Here is an 18,494-nt window from a genome sequence, read left to right as displayed (position 1 = left end):
GGGGTCATAGTAGTACTTCAGAATGTCGTCGTTCTGTTGCTTCCGTAAGTAGCACGTTGTCCCGCACAATTTCGCGCGGAAATATCTCTACTCGTCTTTAATATTTTGACTCGTAGAGATGTATGTGTTGTGTATTATTTTCACAGCACCAAAAAAATGTAAGTGTGTCATTTGTATACGCTATTAGACCATTATGAAAATAGATTTTCGTCCAAGACCATGAACATGCATGACTGGTTGTTACGAAAGCAGAATTAGTAAACCGCACTACACATACACTCAAATAAAGTTCGGACAATGCATTTCTAAATAATTAGGGGTAAAAGTCGTGCATCTAGAAAAATGAATTAACTAATATCACAGTACACCTAGAAGTACGAAAGTATTTCATGTTTTGAAGATGGCACAACTTTTTTTAATTCTTATGTGGTTTTAGATCATAGTCCATAATTTTAAGTTCACGGCACGTTGGTTCATCAATGTTCGGATCGAACTAATTCATTGTTTGAGGTGATATTAGTTTTGTATTTGAAATTAAAGTCAAAATCACGTGCGAGAACTTGGTCCTTACCTGAGGTGATTGATCATGTGTGGTCTCTAAATCACACATGTTCACAAAAATAAAGCTCGCAAGCTGAACCGACTAATCACTTGATTGCACCGATAGGTCATGTGTACGCCAAGCTATATTAATAGATAATTTTTATATAAAATCATCATGGACAGTAAGTGTTTTTACGTGGTTATGCTATCGATAGTCTGTAGCAATATTTGATTAGTACCTGCTTTTTCATTTGCTATCTAGACAGTCGTCCGTATACGATGTTAATTAGTAGCCATAGATAAAATTCATGAGCAATGTGTTGGTATATGGAATTATAATTCTTTTAATGCCCTTTAAAAACCTTGTTTACAAATATAGATTCTGGCAAATTCGGTGAGATTTCAACTTAATATTCTCGTGATCCATGAAAAATACAATTAAAATATTGTCGTGTCAATCATAATTATCGTGTAACACACTATGTTGCCTTAGACACCATACAAATAAATATTTGGCTTAGTTAGCATATCGGGCTTACGTGGGCCTCGAACCACTTTGATGTTTTGTCCCTAACCCATAAGATATACCCAAATCATTAAATCTTAACCATCATATATAATATCTAACGGTCTAATAATTCAAATGATGTAAATCAGCATGAAGCTTCCCCTCGATGCCCCTCATATTGCTTACATAATATCGGATTAAAATTTTACGTGATTATACTATGAAAACCTATATTAAAGTTTAGATCATGAGCTAGTCATTTACTTTTGGACTTCCGTAGAAATTTCATTTGCTATCTTGCCAATCATTTGTATGCGATGTTAATTGGTAGCCACAGATAAATTTAAGATAACATATTGTTATATAGAATTATACTTTCTCTTCGTCCCATATTAAGTGACTCAAATTTGTCTAAAAATGGACGTATCTATATACTAAAATACGTCTAGAACATGTAATATTTCAGCACTTAATATGAGATGGAGGGAGTATAATTCTATATACCAATATGTGATCTTACAATATTCTTGTGATCCTAAAAAAACAATGAAAAAGTTGTAATGTCATGGCATATTTATCGTCTAATTAACGCAGTTCGATGTTGTGTTTGAAGTCATACAAACAAATATTTGGCTTCACTTTGATGTTTTGTCCTTATCCCATCGGATATACTCACCTTATTAAATCTTAACCCTTAGATATAACGGTCTAAATATTCAAAATGATGTGGATCTGTGTGGAGCCTCTCTTTGGTACCTTTCATTGTTTTTTTATATAATAGATTTTTTTAAGCAGATTCAATTCAATTTATTTTTGTATTATAACCGACTGCTGGACACTACATGCCTGTCAGTACTGCTGGTTTTGGGCTGAGAATCGATCTCCTTTTAGCATAAACGTGAACCGTGGTATGTCTTTTTTTTATACCAAAAGCCCAAAGCTTAATTTATGGTAACATGTTTGGAGTACGTGGGCTTCGGTTTCTTCTGTTAGCAGCCAACGTGACATGCGTACGTAACATATCTTTCTACGGATCTGAATTTGAACATGTCTGTGTTAGGAGAAAGGCAAACGTTTTTCATGACCCTCAGATCTCAGATCTAACGATCAAAATAATTCTAATGATGTGGATCAACGTGGTGCTTCCATTCGGTACCTTTCATATTGCTTTTAGTATATTTTAGCATAATTTTTAGCATAAACGTGAACCGTGGTATGTCTTTTTTATATACCAAAAGCCCAAAGCATAATTTTTGGTAACATGTTTGGAGTACGTGGGCTTCGGTTTCTTCTGTTAGCAGCCAACGTGACATGTGTACATAACATATCTTTCTACGGATCTGAATTTGAACGTGTCCGTGTCAGGAAAAAGGCAAACGTTTTCATGACCCTTAGATCTAACGATCAAAATAATTATGATGATGTGGATCAACGTGGTGCCTCCATTCGGTACTCTTCATATTGCTTTTCGTATATAATAGATAAGAAAAGCACACCCGTATCTATAGTTTTATGATTCAGTGTCTTAATAATCTGGTGGTTCTGATTTTTCCATTGCAGCAGCAGGTGTCTAAGTTTTCTTTTTTCCTTTTTGAGAACAAGCGGGTGTCTTATGTGAGATAGTGAGAAGGGCCAAGCTGGGTCCCGGCCTGCAAATTTCCTTCTCTGTCTTGGGCTTGAAACGGCTTTAGGAACTCAGCCCACAAGTGCTAATTTCGTGTTCAAGGAGGAAACCTGATGACGTCCGATCTGAAAAATTATGAGAAAACACCGCGTCACGTGGAGTGAAAATCGTTTGAATCAAGAAGAAGACCAAAAAGTATCTAGTGTTGTCAATTGAGAGACTAAAAGTACTTCTCCATCTCATATTAAGTGACTCAAATTTATCCAAATATAAATGTATCTATACTTAAAAAGCGTGTAGATACATGTAATATAAAGTCACTTAATATGAGACGAAGGGAGTATAAGATTTCAAATTTAAGGACCATCTTTAGACTGCTGCTAATTGAGGAACCAAAAATATATACTTCCTCCGGCCAGAATTACCCATCGAAATATTACATGTATCTAGACGCCTTTTACACATAGATACATCCATATTTGGTAAATTTGAGACAATACCGGTATCTCCTTTTATATCTCTCTTTATATATATAACAGTGAACACCACACTACCATGGGCTCGAATCGAGTGCACCTCAGTGGCTGTCATGCCGGCACCTGGTCCTCCACGCGCGTGGAAGTGTATTTGCGTGCTTCATGGTCCAGTCCAGCAACGCTGAGAAAATTTATCACCCGTTGCCGACTTGCCGTTGGCCTCCCACATGCATGCTAGTGTAGCCGTGCCCAACCGTTAGTTTTCCTTTCGCCCCCGCAGATCGAGATGTAGCGTATGTTTGGTTTGAGCCCCAACTAGTTCTACCAAAAATTTGGCAAAATTTGGCATGACCAAAGTAAGGGCATGAACAAAAAATTGGTGAGTTCTAATTGTTTGGTTTGTGGCCAAAGTATAAACCAAGTTTTGGCAAAATAGTTCAGCCATCGTTTGGTTTGTTGCTAATTTACTTGTTCTAATCACATTCCGTTGCAAACTGCAATTAATTTCAGTTGCAAAAGGACAAAAGTATACCGAAGGAAGATAAGAGAACACTTGTTCATAAATAAATAGAACATCGTAGCACGTACTAGTAGATAAGAAATCTTTGGATGCCACCAGATCCTACTACCTGCAGTCTTGCAATTAACTCACTCGACGCCTGTTCAGTCTTGTGAGAAGAGGAGATAAACGTGAAAGAGAAAACGGCAGCTCACGGGGGAGACGATTTGGCAGCCAAATCGTGTGGGCGAAGGATTCCAACGCCCGTGGCTCGCCCTCGTATTGGCAAGAAAAGCATTGGCGTGCGTGGGCCGAGCTGGGCTGGCCAAATTTTTGGCGCCCACCCAATCAGCAGCCAAATGTTGTGGGCATACCAATTTTTTGTCAGGCCAGCTTTGGCTGAGAACCAAACAGGCCCGTACTCCGTACCGGCCGTCTCCATCTGCCTGGCCCATCGGCAGGCAGACATGGTCCTTTTGGTCTCGAACTTCGGAGTCCGGACGACCGGACCAAATGTCCCTACTCGTGCGTTATAATTATCGCGGAATTTCGGAACCGTTAGCCCCTGATCCACGTGACAACGTGCCAAGGATATCCCGGTCGCAAGGGTCAAACCTGCATCCAAGTCTGGCAATAAACTCGATTTGTTGGCCTGTCGGTATGAGGTTACTACAGTACATTACGATTAGGACGCTGCATTTGTCCTCGCCCACGCATGTGAGCTCACATGCCCATGAACAGTACCGTAGAAACGAGGCACCTGTGGCTCCTTGCCGTCGTGCATGCATGTCTACGCAAATGGCTATAGATCGATCTGGCTACACAATATTAGCCGGTGGGACGGAGCAGCAGGACCTTTTTGGATTTAATTTCAGCAGAGCAAAAATTACGGTGCAGCTTGCTAGCCACCAAGGTGGCTGTCATGATGGCTAAGTTGCACCTCTTCTGTTTGTTGCTTATTTGACATGCTAATTCGATGGAACCTGTAGTTGGTAACGAGGAGAATTCAGAGCCGGAGCAGTTGTGACTAGGCCGGCCTCATCTAGAGTTTACATGCCTTGTGCTGTGTGGTCTGTAATGAAGTGGTTGCCGGTCTCTTCTTTTCGACTGTGCAGCTAGAGAGATAAGAAAAGAATATGTTGTATCAGTCTGATTGAACTTAATTTCGGTCGCTTCATTTGACACCATCTATTCAGTGGAAAAAGTGCCTCTTAATTTAACGGTGTCGTTGTGCTCAGGGACGGAGGGACCCTAGCTAGCTATTAGTAGAGTTGCGGTGCGTCAGCCGGTCAGTGTAACGTGTCAACTGTGTCTTACTTTTGTGAAAGAGAAGCAATCCAGAGTCACTCTCTCTCTCTCTCTAGTCACGCAAGCGATCGATCGATAGGTAGCCCGTGTAGGGTTCTTCAAACTTTCACTGTCAATCTTGACGGCAGGTGTTAATCAGTTCCCTCTTTCAGACTCATTCCGACATTCCGTAGGGGCGGAGTCGGTTTCACTACGAAATCCAACGCGATACCGGACGAATAGACAGGAAATTAAGTCATAATTAAGTTGGCCATGTCTTGATCTGGTTTGGAACCGTACATGCATGTGCGACAGATCGATGTACGCGACAAATGGCCATTAGAAGACCAACATTACCACACACGCTAGAGCCGAGACTTGTGTTGTTGCGCGATCATTAGAAAATACTCCCTTAGAAAATACTCCCTCCGATGCTAAATTGTTGTTGAAATATTATATGTATCTAGACGTTTTTTAAGAATAGATACATCCATATTTGAGCAAATTTGAGTCAAGAATTTAACATCAAAGGGAATACTTTTGTAGTATTATTATGCAGTAGCATGAAATCGTTGTTTGTTGCTCGATCGGATGGAGTATTCATTTGTAACATCCACAATTTACGAACAAACGATCCAAATTTCAGCAACCGACTTGTTCAACGTACAAGTACGGTCAAGGAAGGGAAATAAGTTGATCGCTGAATCAAAGGAGTTCCTATCCCATGTGAAACCGAGGAAAACTCTGCCGATCTGAGAGCTTGGGACCGGAATGTGGTCATGCGATTGACAATGTCATTCGCCTGCTTGACCATGCTTCCATATGCCATTATCATGAGTCCGTTGGTTTAATTCACGCCAGGGCTTATCTTCCACCATACAAGTATAGCACCCATGAAGTGGTTATTTGACGAAATATCATAAAGTACACTCCCGTAATAGCGGTCAGAAAGCTGGGTCTGGTATCTGTCGTCAAAGAGTTTTAGGAAGGAGGGAGGGGCGTGATCGTGGGTGTTCGCAAGGCAAGGCGTCGCAATCTCGTAATCGCAATCTTCCCGGAATGGTGTTTGCTCGTCAGACGGGACATTCCTTGATCAGAATGCACCAGAGCGACAAGCAAAAAAGGGTTCCCATGGAAAGATGCATGGATGAAGCACCATGTCAGGACGACACCAGGCGGAACTAGCAATGACGAACCGAAAAAGTCGCTAGCCAATCCTTGAACGGCCGAAATTCCTCCGTGGTGGCAGCGGCAGAGACGTGCGTGTTGCGAAGCTTTTTCCCCCCGTTGTGCACCTGTCCACGGAAACTTTTGGGGTAGAAGGAACGCAGCCAGCCACAGAAGTTAGCAGAAGTGCTGGACTGCTGGTACGGCGCTGCGAGCCTGCGACTAGAGCCAGCCAGCCGAACCATCAGGAGGGGTCCAGCCGGTGACACGTCCAATTGCAAGTCAAGTAGGGGACGTAATGCAACGTTGACATTTTTGGCGGCGCTCCGTTCGCGGCGGCTGCGTCATCTTCTCGGGCTACGCCTCCGATCTATCGCGCCACTCGGCCTTCGATCCACCGCTGTGCCGTGCCGTGCCGTCCTCGCCCAGAAGCAGCAGCAGAAGCACGTCAAGCGAACGAGACACGTCTGACCGGGCCAACCCCGGGGCGTGCCGAGTCCCCAACCCCACCGATCCGATCGGCAAATCCCAAGGCAGCACTAGTAGTAGTTGGTTCCCCCCACAGATCCCGACGCCCCCACCGCACCGCCCCACCTCCTTCTCCCAAAACTCGCGCACCACAGGGAAACGGGTGAATTGCCCGCCGGACATCCTTCCTTCCGCGCCATGGCCGAGTGCCGCAGCCTCATCGAGTTCCTCCGCGCGTTCGAGCACCGCCGCAGGGCCGCGGACTCCTCTTCCTCCTCCTGCTGCACCGCCCGATCCAAGCGCGCCTCCTCCCCCTCCGCCTCCTCCAGGCACCACCACCACCTCACCTCCTCCTCTTCCTCCTCCTCATGCGACCACTGGCCGATGGCCGCGGTCGACGCGCTCGTGCTCCTCGCCGTGCCGGCCGCGCTGGGCTTCCTCGTGATCCCGCACGTCAAGCTGCTGCTGCTCGAGATGGCCGCGCTGCTCCACCCGGCCGCGTCCTGCTGTCTCTCCTCCGTCTTCGCCTTCGCCGCCGCCGCCGCGGCCGTCGCCGGGGCGGCGCTCGGGTGGGGGGTCATGGGCCACCACACGCGCAAGTGCGGCAGGCCGCGGTGCAGGGGCCTCAAGAAGGCCGTCGAGTTCGACATCCAGCTCGAGACGGAGGACTGCGTGCGCGGCCGCCCGCCGCGATCGCCGCTGCTCGCGGCCCAGGGGGCGCGCCCCGTGGATCTCGGGGACGCGCACCGCGAGCTTGAGGCCGAGCTCCGCAAGATGGCGCCGCCCAATGGCCGCACCGTGCTCATCTTCCGCGCTCCCTGTGGCTGCCCCAAGGGCCGCATGGAGGTCTGGGGCCCAAAGAAGGTGCGCCGGATCAAGAAGTAGAGAGGGAACAACTTTCTCCGAACAAACAAGGGCTCCTCGATGTTCCTTCTCAGCACTAATAAGTAGTACTAGGTGAAATATAAGCTGCACCCTTGGTAATAACTATAGGGACAGGGAATAAGGGATGATAGAAAAGGTTAGATCGGATGATAGACTATACATTATATGCGATCATGCAGAGAATGATTGAACATAAATATATGGCTGCTTGTTCATTCTCTGTTTTTTCATGAGATTCTGGATAAACAATCGCAGACTACATACTGTCATACCTGGTTGCTGTTCTTGCCAGTTGCTTTGTTGCCGCTGACTTTGCATACCTGACAGTAGTTTGTGTTGATTTGCACTTTATGAAGAGCTACTTTCACCTGATTCATTCATGGCAATTTTGTAGCTCCTTCATGCCATGGATGATAACCTGATCTTTCACTGGTAGTCTGTTATTCACCTGAAGTACTAGTTGAGCTTGCAATGTTCTTATATCTTGATCCATGAACTTTATGTGGTTAAGCTACAGAGTGGCTTCAGTGGAAACTGAAAAATCAATAACATTGAAATGACAGAGCTCCTGTCTAGTTCGTAATTTTTTTTCAATAAATCAACCTAAGTTTGAAATAAAAATGATTTATGTCTTGATTATGTTCGATTATAGAAAGGACCAAGTTCTGAAATTTGTATGCTGAAACACATGTTCTATTTCTTGTATGCCATTCTTGTGCCATATTGCGAAGTTTTAAACGCACAATCCTCATATTTCCTCATCCCAGTGTTTTCTTTGTTCATTCTTTATTTCTCTGACAAATGATTCTGCATAATTCGGTGCTTCTTTACCATGCCATTCCAATGCCAGCCCTCCAACTTTTGGCGCCAGCCCTGGGTGCTGGATGTTTTCTTTATTGCTATCTTTATGCTTAAAACTCTGTTTAGAGCTTAAGCTCTTGCTGTGTGTGTGCTTTTTAGCCTTGACGGCGGCAGGCGTGAAGAACAGGATGCTTCCTGTGAACCTGGGTTTGTTCCGTTATCCTCGATAGTGGAACACGGTCGTATGATCGTTTTTTTTTTAAATGCCATTCCAATGCCTCAGACGAAAGGAAGTAAACTTAATGTTGTGAACTAGCATGTTCCTTCATGTTGTTTCTTTACCTGCTTCCTATCTTATTTTCCTCATTCGTTTCATTTGCACTTCGTCATGAACTCATGTGTTGTGGCTTCCCAACCTAAATATACTTTTAGTCACTTCAGTTATATTAGTAGAAACGGGCCTTACTTTTCTCTCGAACAGAAAACAAAGATCTTCCTTTTCTCGAACAAAAAACAGACCTTATTAGGAACATAACTTAAGAAACACTGTATCTCTTATGGAGTAAAATACCTGTATGCTGTAACTGCACAGTTCTTTAGTCCTTTTGTTCTCCTTAATATCGTCGTCGTATGGTGAACCTGCATCCTATGGGTGTGGTTCATTCTTTACCATGTTTGCACTTCCTTTTTTTTTTCTGTCTTTCATTTGCATGGAGGGTTCATGAATTACTGTTTCTGCTAATTGAAATGGGATTTCGCACTCTATCAAATAATTATTGCCCGTTGTAAATCTTTTATCAGTTCATGTTTCCCATCTTGGATATGTATATTTTCAGCTCTAGTTGGAGTTATTCCAATCGAAATGGTGGTAGCCTTGTAGCACTACTGATGCTAAGAGTGTTCAGATCAAGATTCGACTCGAGACAAGTTTAACATCTTGTTTGGTTTATATTGGGTATTCAACTGGTTGCCTTTTATGGTTTGGTACGTTGAGATAAAGATGTCACATGTAACCTTTTTTTTTTTGCAAACGCCATTTCGATGCATTTATCTGATAGAAACTGCTGCTACCTTGCAGATCCTTTGAACTCATAACATAGTGGGCTCGTTCAATATCAGTATCGGCTTTCAGTTCAAAAGTTTAGATTGCACATTCTTTCACACTGTGCATATGATACATCCTTTAATCACCAAGGGTTCTGTTCAGGGGAAACTGATACTTCCACAGATGAGAAATTCAATACTTCTGATAATGGTATGCTTTTGGTTCTCCGTGTTTATGTAGTTTTGCTCGCTTCTCAATTCATCGGTGGCAGTCAATCAGCCATTCATGGACTGCTTTCTCCCAAGATCATGGATACTTCAATTCCCTTTCTATTAATTTTACAGGCTTGTGGAACCCAAAATTTGTTTCATGATGATCTCTTGTGCTTGCTCAAGTTTCAAAAACTGTATCTAGAATCTAGATACCTTTGACCCTCTTATGCAGAGTTGTAGATGTATGTACATGTTGTCTTTACATTTTGGCATGACATGTTTCTTTTGGAAAATAGTCATCGGATAATGAGAAGAATTGTAGTATTTTAGTATACTGTGGGCATGTAATAAATCCTTAGATGGTTTAGGGTGCAACAGTTCAAGTGTTTCTATCTTTAGTCCAGTGGTTTTGGTTTTCTGCTGTTTTACATAGTTTCCAAGTTTCTGACTAAAATTGGTCTTTGGTGCAAGTAAAATTATGCTCCAACCTGTGCTGCAATTATCTAATTTCCACATCTTTTTTCTTGTCACTTGCGCAGTTCCCTCGCCACCCACTGAAACCTTACCTGGTGCTTTGCGTTGCACCTCTGGGCTCTGGGTCAGATCCGGAGATGTTTACACCGTGTAGGGAGATCCTTCAACTAGTCCAGCATAGCCAACGGCCAACATCCCAGTAGGTCGGTTCTGTGCGTTCTTGCTTCGTGCCCTGGTTCAGCTTAAGCTCAAGAGCCATGCTGATACTTGTGTGTTCCACAATTTGAAGTGACTGTACTCTGTAGGCTGGGAGCCGGAACTTTGCTGGGCCCCCGCCTGACTGACTATCGATCAGGGGCAGTGGCGGTCACGAAGACTGAAGAGGCCGTCAGCGGCCCCAGAAGGCCAGAAGGGCGAATTGATCGGGCCCCTTGTTTGTTTCAGGGCCAGAGGGCCCAATAACAAGTTTGTTTCAAGGCCCCTTGTTCTCGTATTCACTTGCAGGCTTTAGCGGGTACTAGACGGTGAAGCGCGTTTCGCTGCGCAAACAGCTCCGTTGATCAGGTCTTGTTATTTTTTGTTTTGTGAGAGGATGTTTAGCCATACATGCAACCACCGGAGTGGCGTCAAGTCAATATGGTCATGTTTGTAGAAGGCATCTTGGTACCTTTTGTTTTTGTGAAAACCACAGTAAAAACATGAATAAAATATTGACATGTGGAGTTCTTTGGATTATAACCAGTGTGCCAAAAAACTGGCAAAATGATTTACACATTTCACTGTAGCCAAATTATTTGACAAATATTTGGACATCAACATTTGTTAGTGTTTGGTTCCAACATTTACAGTTTGCATGGTGAGCACATAAAACAGATAGAACAATGGAGTTACACTGAGAGATAGCGGAAGAAAAACAAAAACTCAATTACCTTGAGACATGACTCAATAATATATGCGAACAAGAACAATGTAATGCTTCTAATCAAAATGGCTCACAAGCACTGTTAAATACATCATATACACAGACATCCGTGAGACAAATGAAGTTGATGTACTATCACTAATGAACCCACCATGAGAGCCATATATTCAGGAGTTAATGAAGGTCACATACTAATTCATCTTAGTATCCTTGTGCTTTCCCATGACCTGTATATGTATCACCACGGCAAACATTGCAAATTAGATTAATTTATCTCTGAATAATTAAGAAACCAAGATAATTAAGACAACATGGATAGAAACGTGAGTGTAATTATTAACAATACTCTAAGATAGCAAATATGAAAGGAAATATGTAACAAAGGGAAATGAGAAGCTGAAATGAGTATGAAGGAAACTTGGCCTAGCCGGGTCTCCATGCATACTTGTCCTGATCTAGAACCCATCTGGCTGTCAAGCTTGTTTTTTGACCAAAATCGATGGATGCAATCCATCTAAGCTAATATATGTATGCACATGTAGAAAAATATGCCATGTAAGAAGGATCGATACACATGCAAGAGACCAGTTAACGAATTCTAACTAAACAAGACAATGGAGTATTACAGCTCTGAAAAGAGCATCACTTGCAAACACATGTACAACTACAGTATAACTTAAACTCAGCACTGTAATTTAAATGATGTGAGAGGCTAAATTCAAAGAACAATGACAGTATCACCCCGCCTTCCTCTCCTGCTCTTCTTGGAACCTCCTGACCGACAAAACAAGACTGAAAGTTCAACTGGCAGCAATCAAAGAAAAACCCAAAAGAATAACCTGTCTAGTTCTTAAGCCACGAAATTTAGCTGCTCTTTAAGCCGCGGAGCACTGACACTAATCTGAAAAAATTGGAAGCCAAAATAGAAAATCATTAGGAAACCACTGACTAACTGATCATGATACTACTTGAAACTGAATATTGTCTGAAACTGAATCTAGGACTGAATAAGGCTCTTCTTATACTGAAACTCTTTTGAAACTGAAACTACAATTTAAATTTATAAAGCAAATGTGAAAGTGAAACTCTTCTCAAACTGAATGCGCAGTATAAAACTGTAAAATCAGATGCAACAGGTACAGCCTAAAGTACTGAAGCTGGGATGATTCGGTGTAGCTTTGGATGCAGTACTGAAGCTGAGATCGTGGTTCACAAATGATCAGGTGTCCTCTCAAAAGAAAAAAACGGTCAGGTGCCTTGTTTTGTTTCCTAGTGAGGAAAAATGGTAAATAATTATTTGGATTATGCCAGAAAGAAAATATAGAGATGTAAGCATAATGTTCAGTGTTAGAGAATAGAACAGAAAGGATAATGTGGCAATATTGTCAGTATACTTTTTTTTTGCAGGTAACATTATCAGCATCCTTAATCACCCTTGATACAGTCATACAACAATTCCACTGGGAAGCAAAACAAAAACACCTAGAAGGTAATCTAATCCCAAATAATCAATATTGAATCAGTTCAAACATCCAGCTGCAGTACCTGAGTGCATTGTTCAGGATCATCAGAAATATAATACTACGTAAATGAGTAGCCATGAAAAAAAGGCCTCTGCATTAGAGTAACTATATCCTTTGTCTAGAAAAATAAATAAATAGATGGAACATCCTTCCAAGAGAAAGTAAACAGCACAGGTTTTTTTTTTGAGAGAGCACAAATAGATTTTAGTCAATCTTATCGTGTCACTACCGCAAGGAACTGGACAGATTAAAAACAATTTGCACAATCATCAAAATTCAGAAAATCACAATTTCAATCACGACAATGAATTAACATTCACAAACAACATCAGGATTTCAGTTCACAAAACAACCTTTACAAATACCAAACTCACCATGGCATATTTGTTTTGCCTTTGTCATCCTTTCTTGCAGCTTGACACCGACTTGTGTTGGTCACCACTGGCACAGGAATCCGCCCCTGCCCTTTGCCATAGTCTCACACGACCGGTCGCGTGGTCCATCTCAACATCCATGCGCGTGACAAAGGAAGAGGGGAAATCCAGCGGAGGGGCAGGACGCAAGACGTTGGCGGTTAGAAGTTTTCGTGCGCCTGCGGCTGGGTTCCGGCCTCCGGCAGTCCGGCTCTAGGGTTTTGGGATTCGATGGCGAGTGGAGGGTTGAGTGGGGCAGTGGGAGATAGAGGATAATAGGGGAGGGAAATTGGGGCTGGGGAGCCGCCGACGGAAGGGATGGCCGATTGGCCGTCCACTGGTGGAGGCAGCGGCGCGGCGCTCTGCGTGGGCGATTTCGGCCGCTCGGGAGTCGAGGGCGATGCTTCGTACCACGGGATTTCCGCTGACGGGTTCTCCTCCATGCGGCGCTTGCCTCTTGCCCGGGCCGAGGAGGGGATGGGGGAGACGTCTGTCCACAGGTTCTCCTCCTCCACCCGGCGCTTGCTTCTTTCCCGGGCTGGAGAGGGTACGGGGGCGTTTATGACTTCACCATGGGTATCCGCCCTGAACGGGAGGTCGGCGCCGCCGCTGGCTGGGTCCTCGATGACGTAGGTACGAGTATCGATTTTGGGGAGGACGTATTGGAGGGCGTAGAGCAAGTCGGGGTCGATCTGATCGGTGCGGACTCGGTGGCGGTGACGGACTCGGAGGCTGGCGGCGGCGCAGGCTCGAACCCTAGCTCCGAAAAGGTAGAGAGATGGGAAGGGAGACGGAGACGCTGGGCCGCTGTGCTCACCTGCTGGCAGAGAGGGATGGTCTCGGGCCTCGGGGGGAGACCGAAAGCAAACGGCGAAGAAGCGACCACGTATGCCAAACGGACGACGGCCGAGTGGCCACGTTGAAAGGGCAGGGGATTTTTCCGCCTTTAGAGAGGAGAGGTATAGACTCCCTGATAGATTTCGCTAAAAAAAGCCTCCCTGATAGAGAAGTCGAGATCTGGCAAAGAACGCCATTTTATTCCATTCCCTTTTCCTTTTAAGACGGCGTGCAAGGTGCTGCACCTGCTCCTTTGCTCCATACACGACCCAGCCCCAGCCCCAAACCACCCAGCAATCCGCCGCTGATCGGATCAGTCCGACCACAGGAAACTTTCAAAGTAGTCTAAACAACCTGCTGTATCACAAAGCCACCTACCCACGTTGGAAAGCACACCAGGACAGGCCGCCCAACCTCAGGCTTGAAGCTTGAAAGCGATTGGCCTAATGGCCTGAATGCGAAATTACTGTCCAAAGTCCCCCTGCGGTGACGTGCGGAAATGAAATTTACACCGGCTTTTCGCTTGGAACTTGAATTCAGACATCGTGTTTTGACCTGGTTTCGAGTTTCTACGAGGGCAAAAAGGCGAGTTGAAAACCTCGCGATCTCCGCCACTGACCGCCACACCTCCCAGTCACCCACCAACCAACCTTCGCTCCGGAGCTCATCTCCTCCCGCCCGCCGAACCAACCCCGCCCCGAAGCGCTGTACCAAACCCCCGGACTGATACAAGGGCTTAGCAAGGGAGAAAGCGCGCGTGGGTGGGCTTGCGCGGTCGTTCACCATGGATTTCCTGCTGGGGCGGAGCGTCGAGACCATGGTGGCCGTCGCCGTCGCGGTCGTCGCCGTCGCCGTGGGCGGCGCCTTCCTCCTCCGACGATCCAAGAAGCCCAAGGGTATGTGTGGTTCCTCCTCCTCCGACGACGAATTTTCCGCAGATGCGTGCATGCCTAGATGGGGATGCCTGTGATTCATTTGCGATCTGGTTGTCCCAAATCCGTGGGCTTTTGAATTCGATTAGTTTCGGTGGAGAGCGAGCGGAGCCGTGAGCCCGCGATTAGCCTGTGAACTGGTTCGTTTGTTTGATTACTTCTTTTGCTTGGCGATACTACCTGCTGTACTCGACCTGCAGAGTGTCCTTTCGAAGCCGCCATTATACTGGCATAAGAAGCCAATTGACTTCTGTACTTACCAACCTGAACAGGTTAAGAATTGCTGATGCTTGGAGTAGTCTGCTTAACGACTAGAGGAAATATATCGCAGGGAATTGCTTACCTGTTTTCAATTTTCATCTGTTGCTCGGTGGCAGAACGCTGCAGTTATTTACTTATTTTGACTGCAGACTCCATTTCTAGAGGGCCAAAGTGAGCTGTGCTCGCGCTTATTTCTTCATTTGTCTTGGTTGCTTAGTCTTTCCAGATGTTACTATGAGTGAATAACTACTCCCTCCGTTGCTAAATACTTGTCGCTGTTTTAGTGCAAACTAAAACAGCGACAAGTATTTAGAAACGGAGGGAGTACATGTTATGGGGAGATAGATCTATTTTATCAACCTAGCCGCAAATATCTGTTTTGCTTTTATTGAAATTATGGACTCAGATTGTGGTACTGATGTGATTCCAATGACTGGGTCTGGGTGCTGTCCCTCTCCAGCAGTACTTTTTATTCATTGTTTAATGTGCATGCCTCTTTAATCTTTAATTGTACTCCCTCCAGGCTCCAGTTCACGAAAATCATGCCTTTTTGGATGACATAGGTGCTCTCAAATTTCCAAAACGTTCGCCACCGATACCATTTTTTTTAATCGGATACTTGAGAAGTGTTGTCATAATAATATAGTGTCGATGGGTTTTATCAATATACTGCCATATACCTTAATATTTCAACCGTGTCAATGTCCAAATAGAGACACTTTGTGGTTGGGAGGGATTTTAGCACCCGTTACTAATTTCTTCTATAATCAAATAAATTATTTGCACTTAAACCTTGTTCTGTAACCGGAAGCTGATAGGCTATAGCTCAATTGATTGTAATAGTTCTTCTTTCTTCCTCCAGGCTGCTTGGATCCTGAGAACTTCAAAGAGTTTAAACTTGTAGAAAAGAAGCAAATTAGTCATAATGTGGCCAAATTCCGATTTGCTCTCCCCACTCCTACTTCTGTATTAGGCCTTCCAATTGGTCAACATATCAGCTGCAGGTTTGGTTTCTTCTTCCTTGTTAAGTGTTCTCTTAGAATGTACCATTTCTTTTAAATCATGCCTATGTTCTGTCTTATTATTGCAGAGGACAAGATGCCACTGGTGAAGAAGTAATCAAATCATACACACCTACTACATTGGATTGTGATCTTGGAAATTTTCAGCTTGTTATAAAGGTATAAACCACCTCCACTTCTCTATACTGTGCCGATATATTCCTTCTTTGAATATGCACAGATATTATTTTGAGAATCTTGAATCCTTACCCTTTCGTGCCACACGTGTGCATTCAGTTGTGATTTCTCTTTTAATACCTTCCCTTTCCATAAAATACAGATGTATCCTCAAGGAAGAATGTCTCATCATTTTCGTGAAATGAAAGTTGGTGATTATATGTCTGTGAAGGGACCTAAGGTGATATTCATTCTGTCCTGAACAAATTATGTTATGTTCATAAGAGATACGGCTTCCTTTTGACTATGGATTCTGGTTTAGCCAGCATAAATGTTCTTATTTATTAGTCCATGTTCACAATGTAATGCTTATTCTATATGTAGTTATGAGTTTAAGATGATTTCTTCTCTGATCTAGGGTCGTTTCAAGTACCAAGTTGGGCAAGTTAGAGCATTCGGAATGCTAGCTGGTGGATCAGGCATTACTCCGATGTTCCAAGTAACAATAAGTTCAAAGTTCTTCAATGATCCTACAGGCCAATTTCTTTAGTCCTGGGTAACAAGCCTTTTTCTGCTCTTACAGGTTGCAAGGGCAATTCTCGAGAACCCCAATGATAAAACAAAAGTTCATCTAATCTACGCAAATGTCACATCTGAAGACATTCTTCTGAAGGTGGAATCACCTTTTTGTTTTGTAGAGACCGTTATTTGTGTTTCAGTGCAGTAGTCTAATACTGAAAACATACCTAGGACATATATTTGACTTTCCAACTGTTGACTTATTAGACCAGACTTACTGCGGCACGTACCTTTAACATATTTACGGGCATTGAAGGTCATACCAAATATCAATTATATATGCATGTCATTGAGTTGTTCATGACAGCAATTTAATGCCAAGTATTTTTTTTCTTTTCCTTTTGTGTTCAGCTTAGGATACTTTAAGTGTAAATAATCTAGAATGTTTAAGGTATACAGTACTTGTTCAACTTGTACTGCATGATATGGGAAGGAGCCATACATAGTAATTTGTAGCTGGAACTCACATATACATGAACACCAGTGTTACTCTAATCCTTGGCAGCAGCATGTGCTTGAGCAAAGAGTTATAATTTTCAAGTTGTGATCATGGTTCTATGTATGATTTTTTCTTTCCGGTAACCGTTTAGGTCAATTGCATGCATTCCTTTATGATGAATGCAGTTTCCTAGTTGTGTACGATTGTGTGCTTTGGTGCCAAATTTATAGCTCTGTTGAATCTGTGCAGGAAGAGCTGGACAGCATGGCAGAAGACTATCCTGATCGCTTTAAGATCTTCTACGTCTTGAATCAGGTGCACCTATATTCTTCAGGAGTTATATTTGCATATCAAATTAGTACAATGAATTTGATGTGTCGAAAAAATTAGTAGCTTTGTTCAGAAACAGTAGGATCAAGGATTCTACATTTTCCATTTATCTTGGGGATGGTAGAAGTAGGTGCAGATTTTTCTGTTATGAATCTCATGGCCATAACAAGGGATGGTCTGTTGAATACTCTGTAATGTTGCATGTCGAGATAATTGCAGTGCAGGACAATACTGTGCACAAAGACAGTCACATAGATAGGTTTTGAGGATTGCTGGACTATTTAAAATAATTAAGGAGGTATTTTGGGTGGATAATATAGTTCTAAATGTACCTGCCTTATTTATTTGTCTTTTATCTGCTAAAAGTAACATTGTGCTCTCATGTCCCCTAGTCAGCCGGCAAAGAATTGCATCAAGAATTATTACTTGAATTGTACTAAAGATCTCATACTGCTTTTTTGATGTGCAGCCTCCTGAAGTATGGAATGGTGGTGTTGGGTTTGTATCCCAGGAAATGATTAAAACCCATTGTCCAGCACCTGCTGAGGATATTCAGGTAACACTCAAGTATTCATTCCCTTGAACTTGGTTTACAAAGGGGTCATTTTCGGGAAACCCCTATCTGTATCCTCCCTCTATGTTTATGTGTTCTGACCATTTCAGATCCTGAGATGTGGTCCTCCTCCTATGAACAAGGCGATGGCCGCACACCTTGAGGCGCTTGGATACACAAATGAGATGCAGTTCCAGTTCTAAGATCCCGGAGCACCAAAATAAGGCCGCGTTGCCTATAATATCTTTCGGACATGGAGATTGTTGTCTGACCCCTTTTGTTAGCTGACAGCAGAAATGCATGATTTGTCGTGAGAAAAAAACAAATATGTACCTTCATTTTTGTGGGCAAACGTTAGCTGCCTTGGTAGATGCCCACATTTTCCTTGATTGCACTTTTGTGATTGGTTTTGAGAAGAAAGTTAAACGGTTTTCTCTTCACTTCTGCCTAACGAGCTGCTTGGCTGTGCTGCTGTTGGCATGCTAAGCCTTGTTTCAGACCGCTATAATTTTTCATGAGGTCTGTACAGCAGGAGTAG

The 18,494-nt window shown here is 43.5% G+C and overlaps 2 protein-coding genes and 1 long non-coding RNA gene across 3 annotated transcripts; 2 read left to right on the top strand and 1 right to left on the bottom strand.

Moving 5' to 3' along the window:
* Positions 1–6,491: 6,491 nt before the first annotated feature.
* On the top strand, positions 6,492–7,833 carry LOC100832023 (uncharacterized protein At5g19025). The gene has a single exon (XM_003564424.3). The coding sequence runs from the start codon at positions 6,771–6,773 to the stop codon at positions 7,455–7,457; it is 687 nt and encodes a 228-aa protein (XP_003564472.1). The 5' UTR covers positions 6,492–6,770; the 3' UTR covers positions 7,458–7,833.
* A 3,061-nt stretch (positions 7,834–10,894) lies between these two features.
* On the bottom strand, positions 10,895–13,658 carry LOC104582888. The gene is made up of 2 exons (XR_002963333.1): positions 12,809–13,658; positions 10,895–12,180 (listed from the first exon to the last, which is right to left on the bottom strand). It is a non-coding gene; the product is annotated as an uncharacterized LOC104582888 (long non-coding RNA).
* A 610-nt stretch (positions 13,659–14,268) lies between these two features.
* Positions 14,269–18,453, top strand: LOC100830606 (NADH--cytochrome b5 reductase 1). The gene is made up of 9 exons (XM_003564419.4): positions 14,269–14,580; positions 15,740–15,881; positions 15,968–16,058; positions 16,219–16,296; positions 16,474–16,554; positions 16,639–16,728; positions 17,323–17,388; positions 17,873–17,959; positions 18,067–18,453. Exons 1-9 carry the CDS (start codon positions 14,469–14,471, stop codon positions 18,157–18,159), a joined length of 840 nt encoding a protein of 279 aa, XP_003564467.1. The 5' UTR covers positions 14,269–14,468; the 3' UTR covers positions 18,160–18,453.
* The last annotated feature ends 41 nt before the right edge of the window (positions 18,454–18,494 follow it).

The sequence above is a fragment of the Brachypodium distachyon genome, chromosome 2 (assembly GCF_000005505.3).
Source record: "Brachypodium distachyon strain Bd21 chromosome 2, Brachypodium_distachyon_v3.0, whole genome shotgun sequence".
NCBI classification, from domain to species: Eukaryota; Viridiplantae; Streptophyta; class Magnoliopsida; order Poales; family Poaceae; genus Brachypodium; species Brachypodium distachyon.
Note: the sequence above shows the minus strand (reverse complement) of the source record. Positions and strands in the feature narration are given on the sequence as shown.

What these genes read in the sequence shown, in the direction of transcription:
- LOC100832023 (XM_003564424.3), top strand. Translation starts at nt 6,771, where the DNA reads ATGGCCGAGTGCCGCAGCCTCATCGAGTTCCTCCGCGCGTTCGAGCAC.
- LOC100830606 (XM_003564419.4), top strand. Translation starts at nt 14,469, where the DNA reads ATGGATTTCCTGCTGGGGCGGAGCGTCGAGACCATGGTGGCCGTCGCC. An exon ending in GCATTACTCCGATGTTCCAA is followed by an intron (nt 16,555 to 16,638) that starts GTAACAATAAGT and finishes CTGCTCTTACAG; the next exon opens with GTTGCAAGGGCAATTCTCGA. An exon ending in TCTTCTACGTCTTGAATCAG is followed by an intron (nt 17,389 to 17,872) that starts GTGCACCTATAT and finishes TTTGATGTGCAG; the next exon opens with CCTCCTGAAGTATGGAATGG.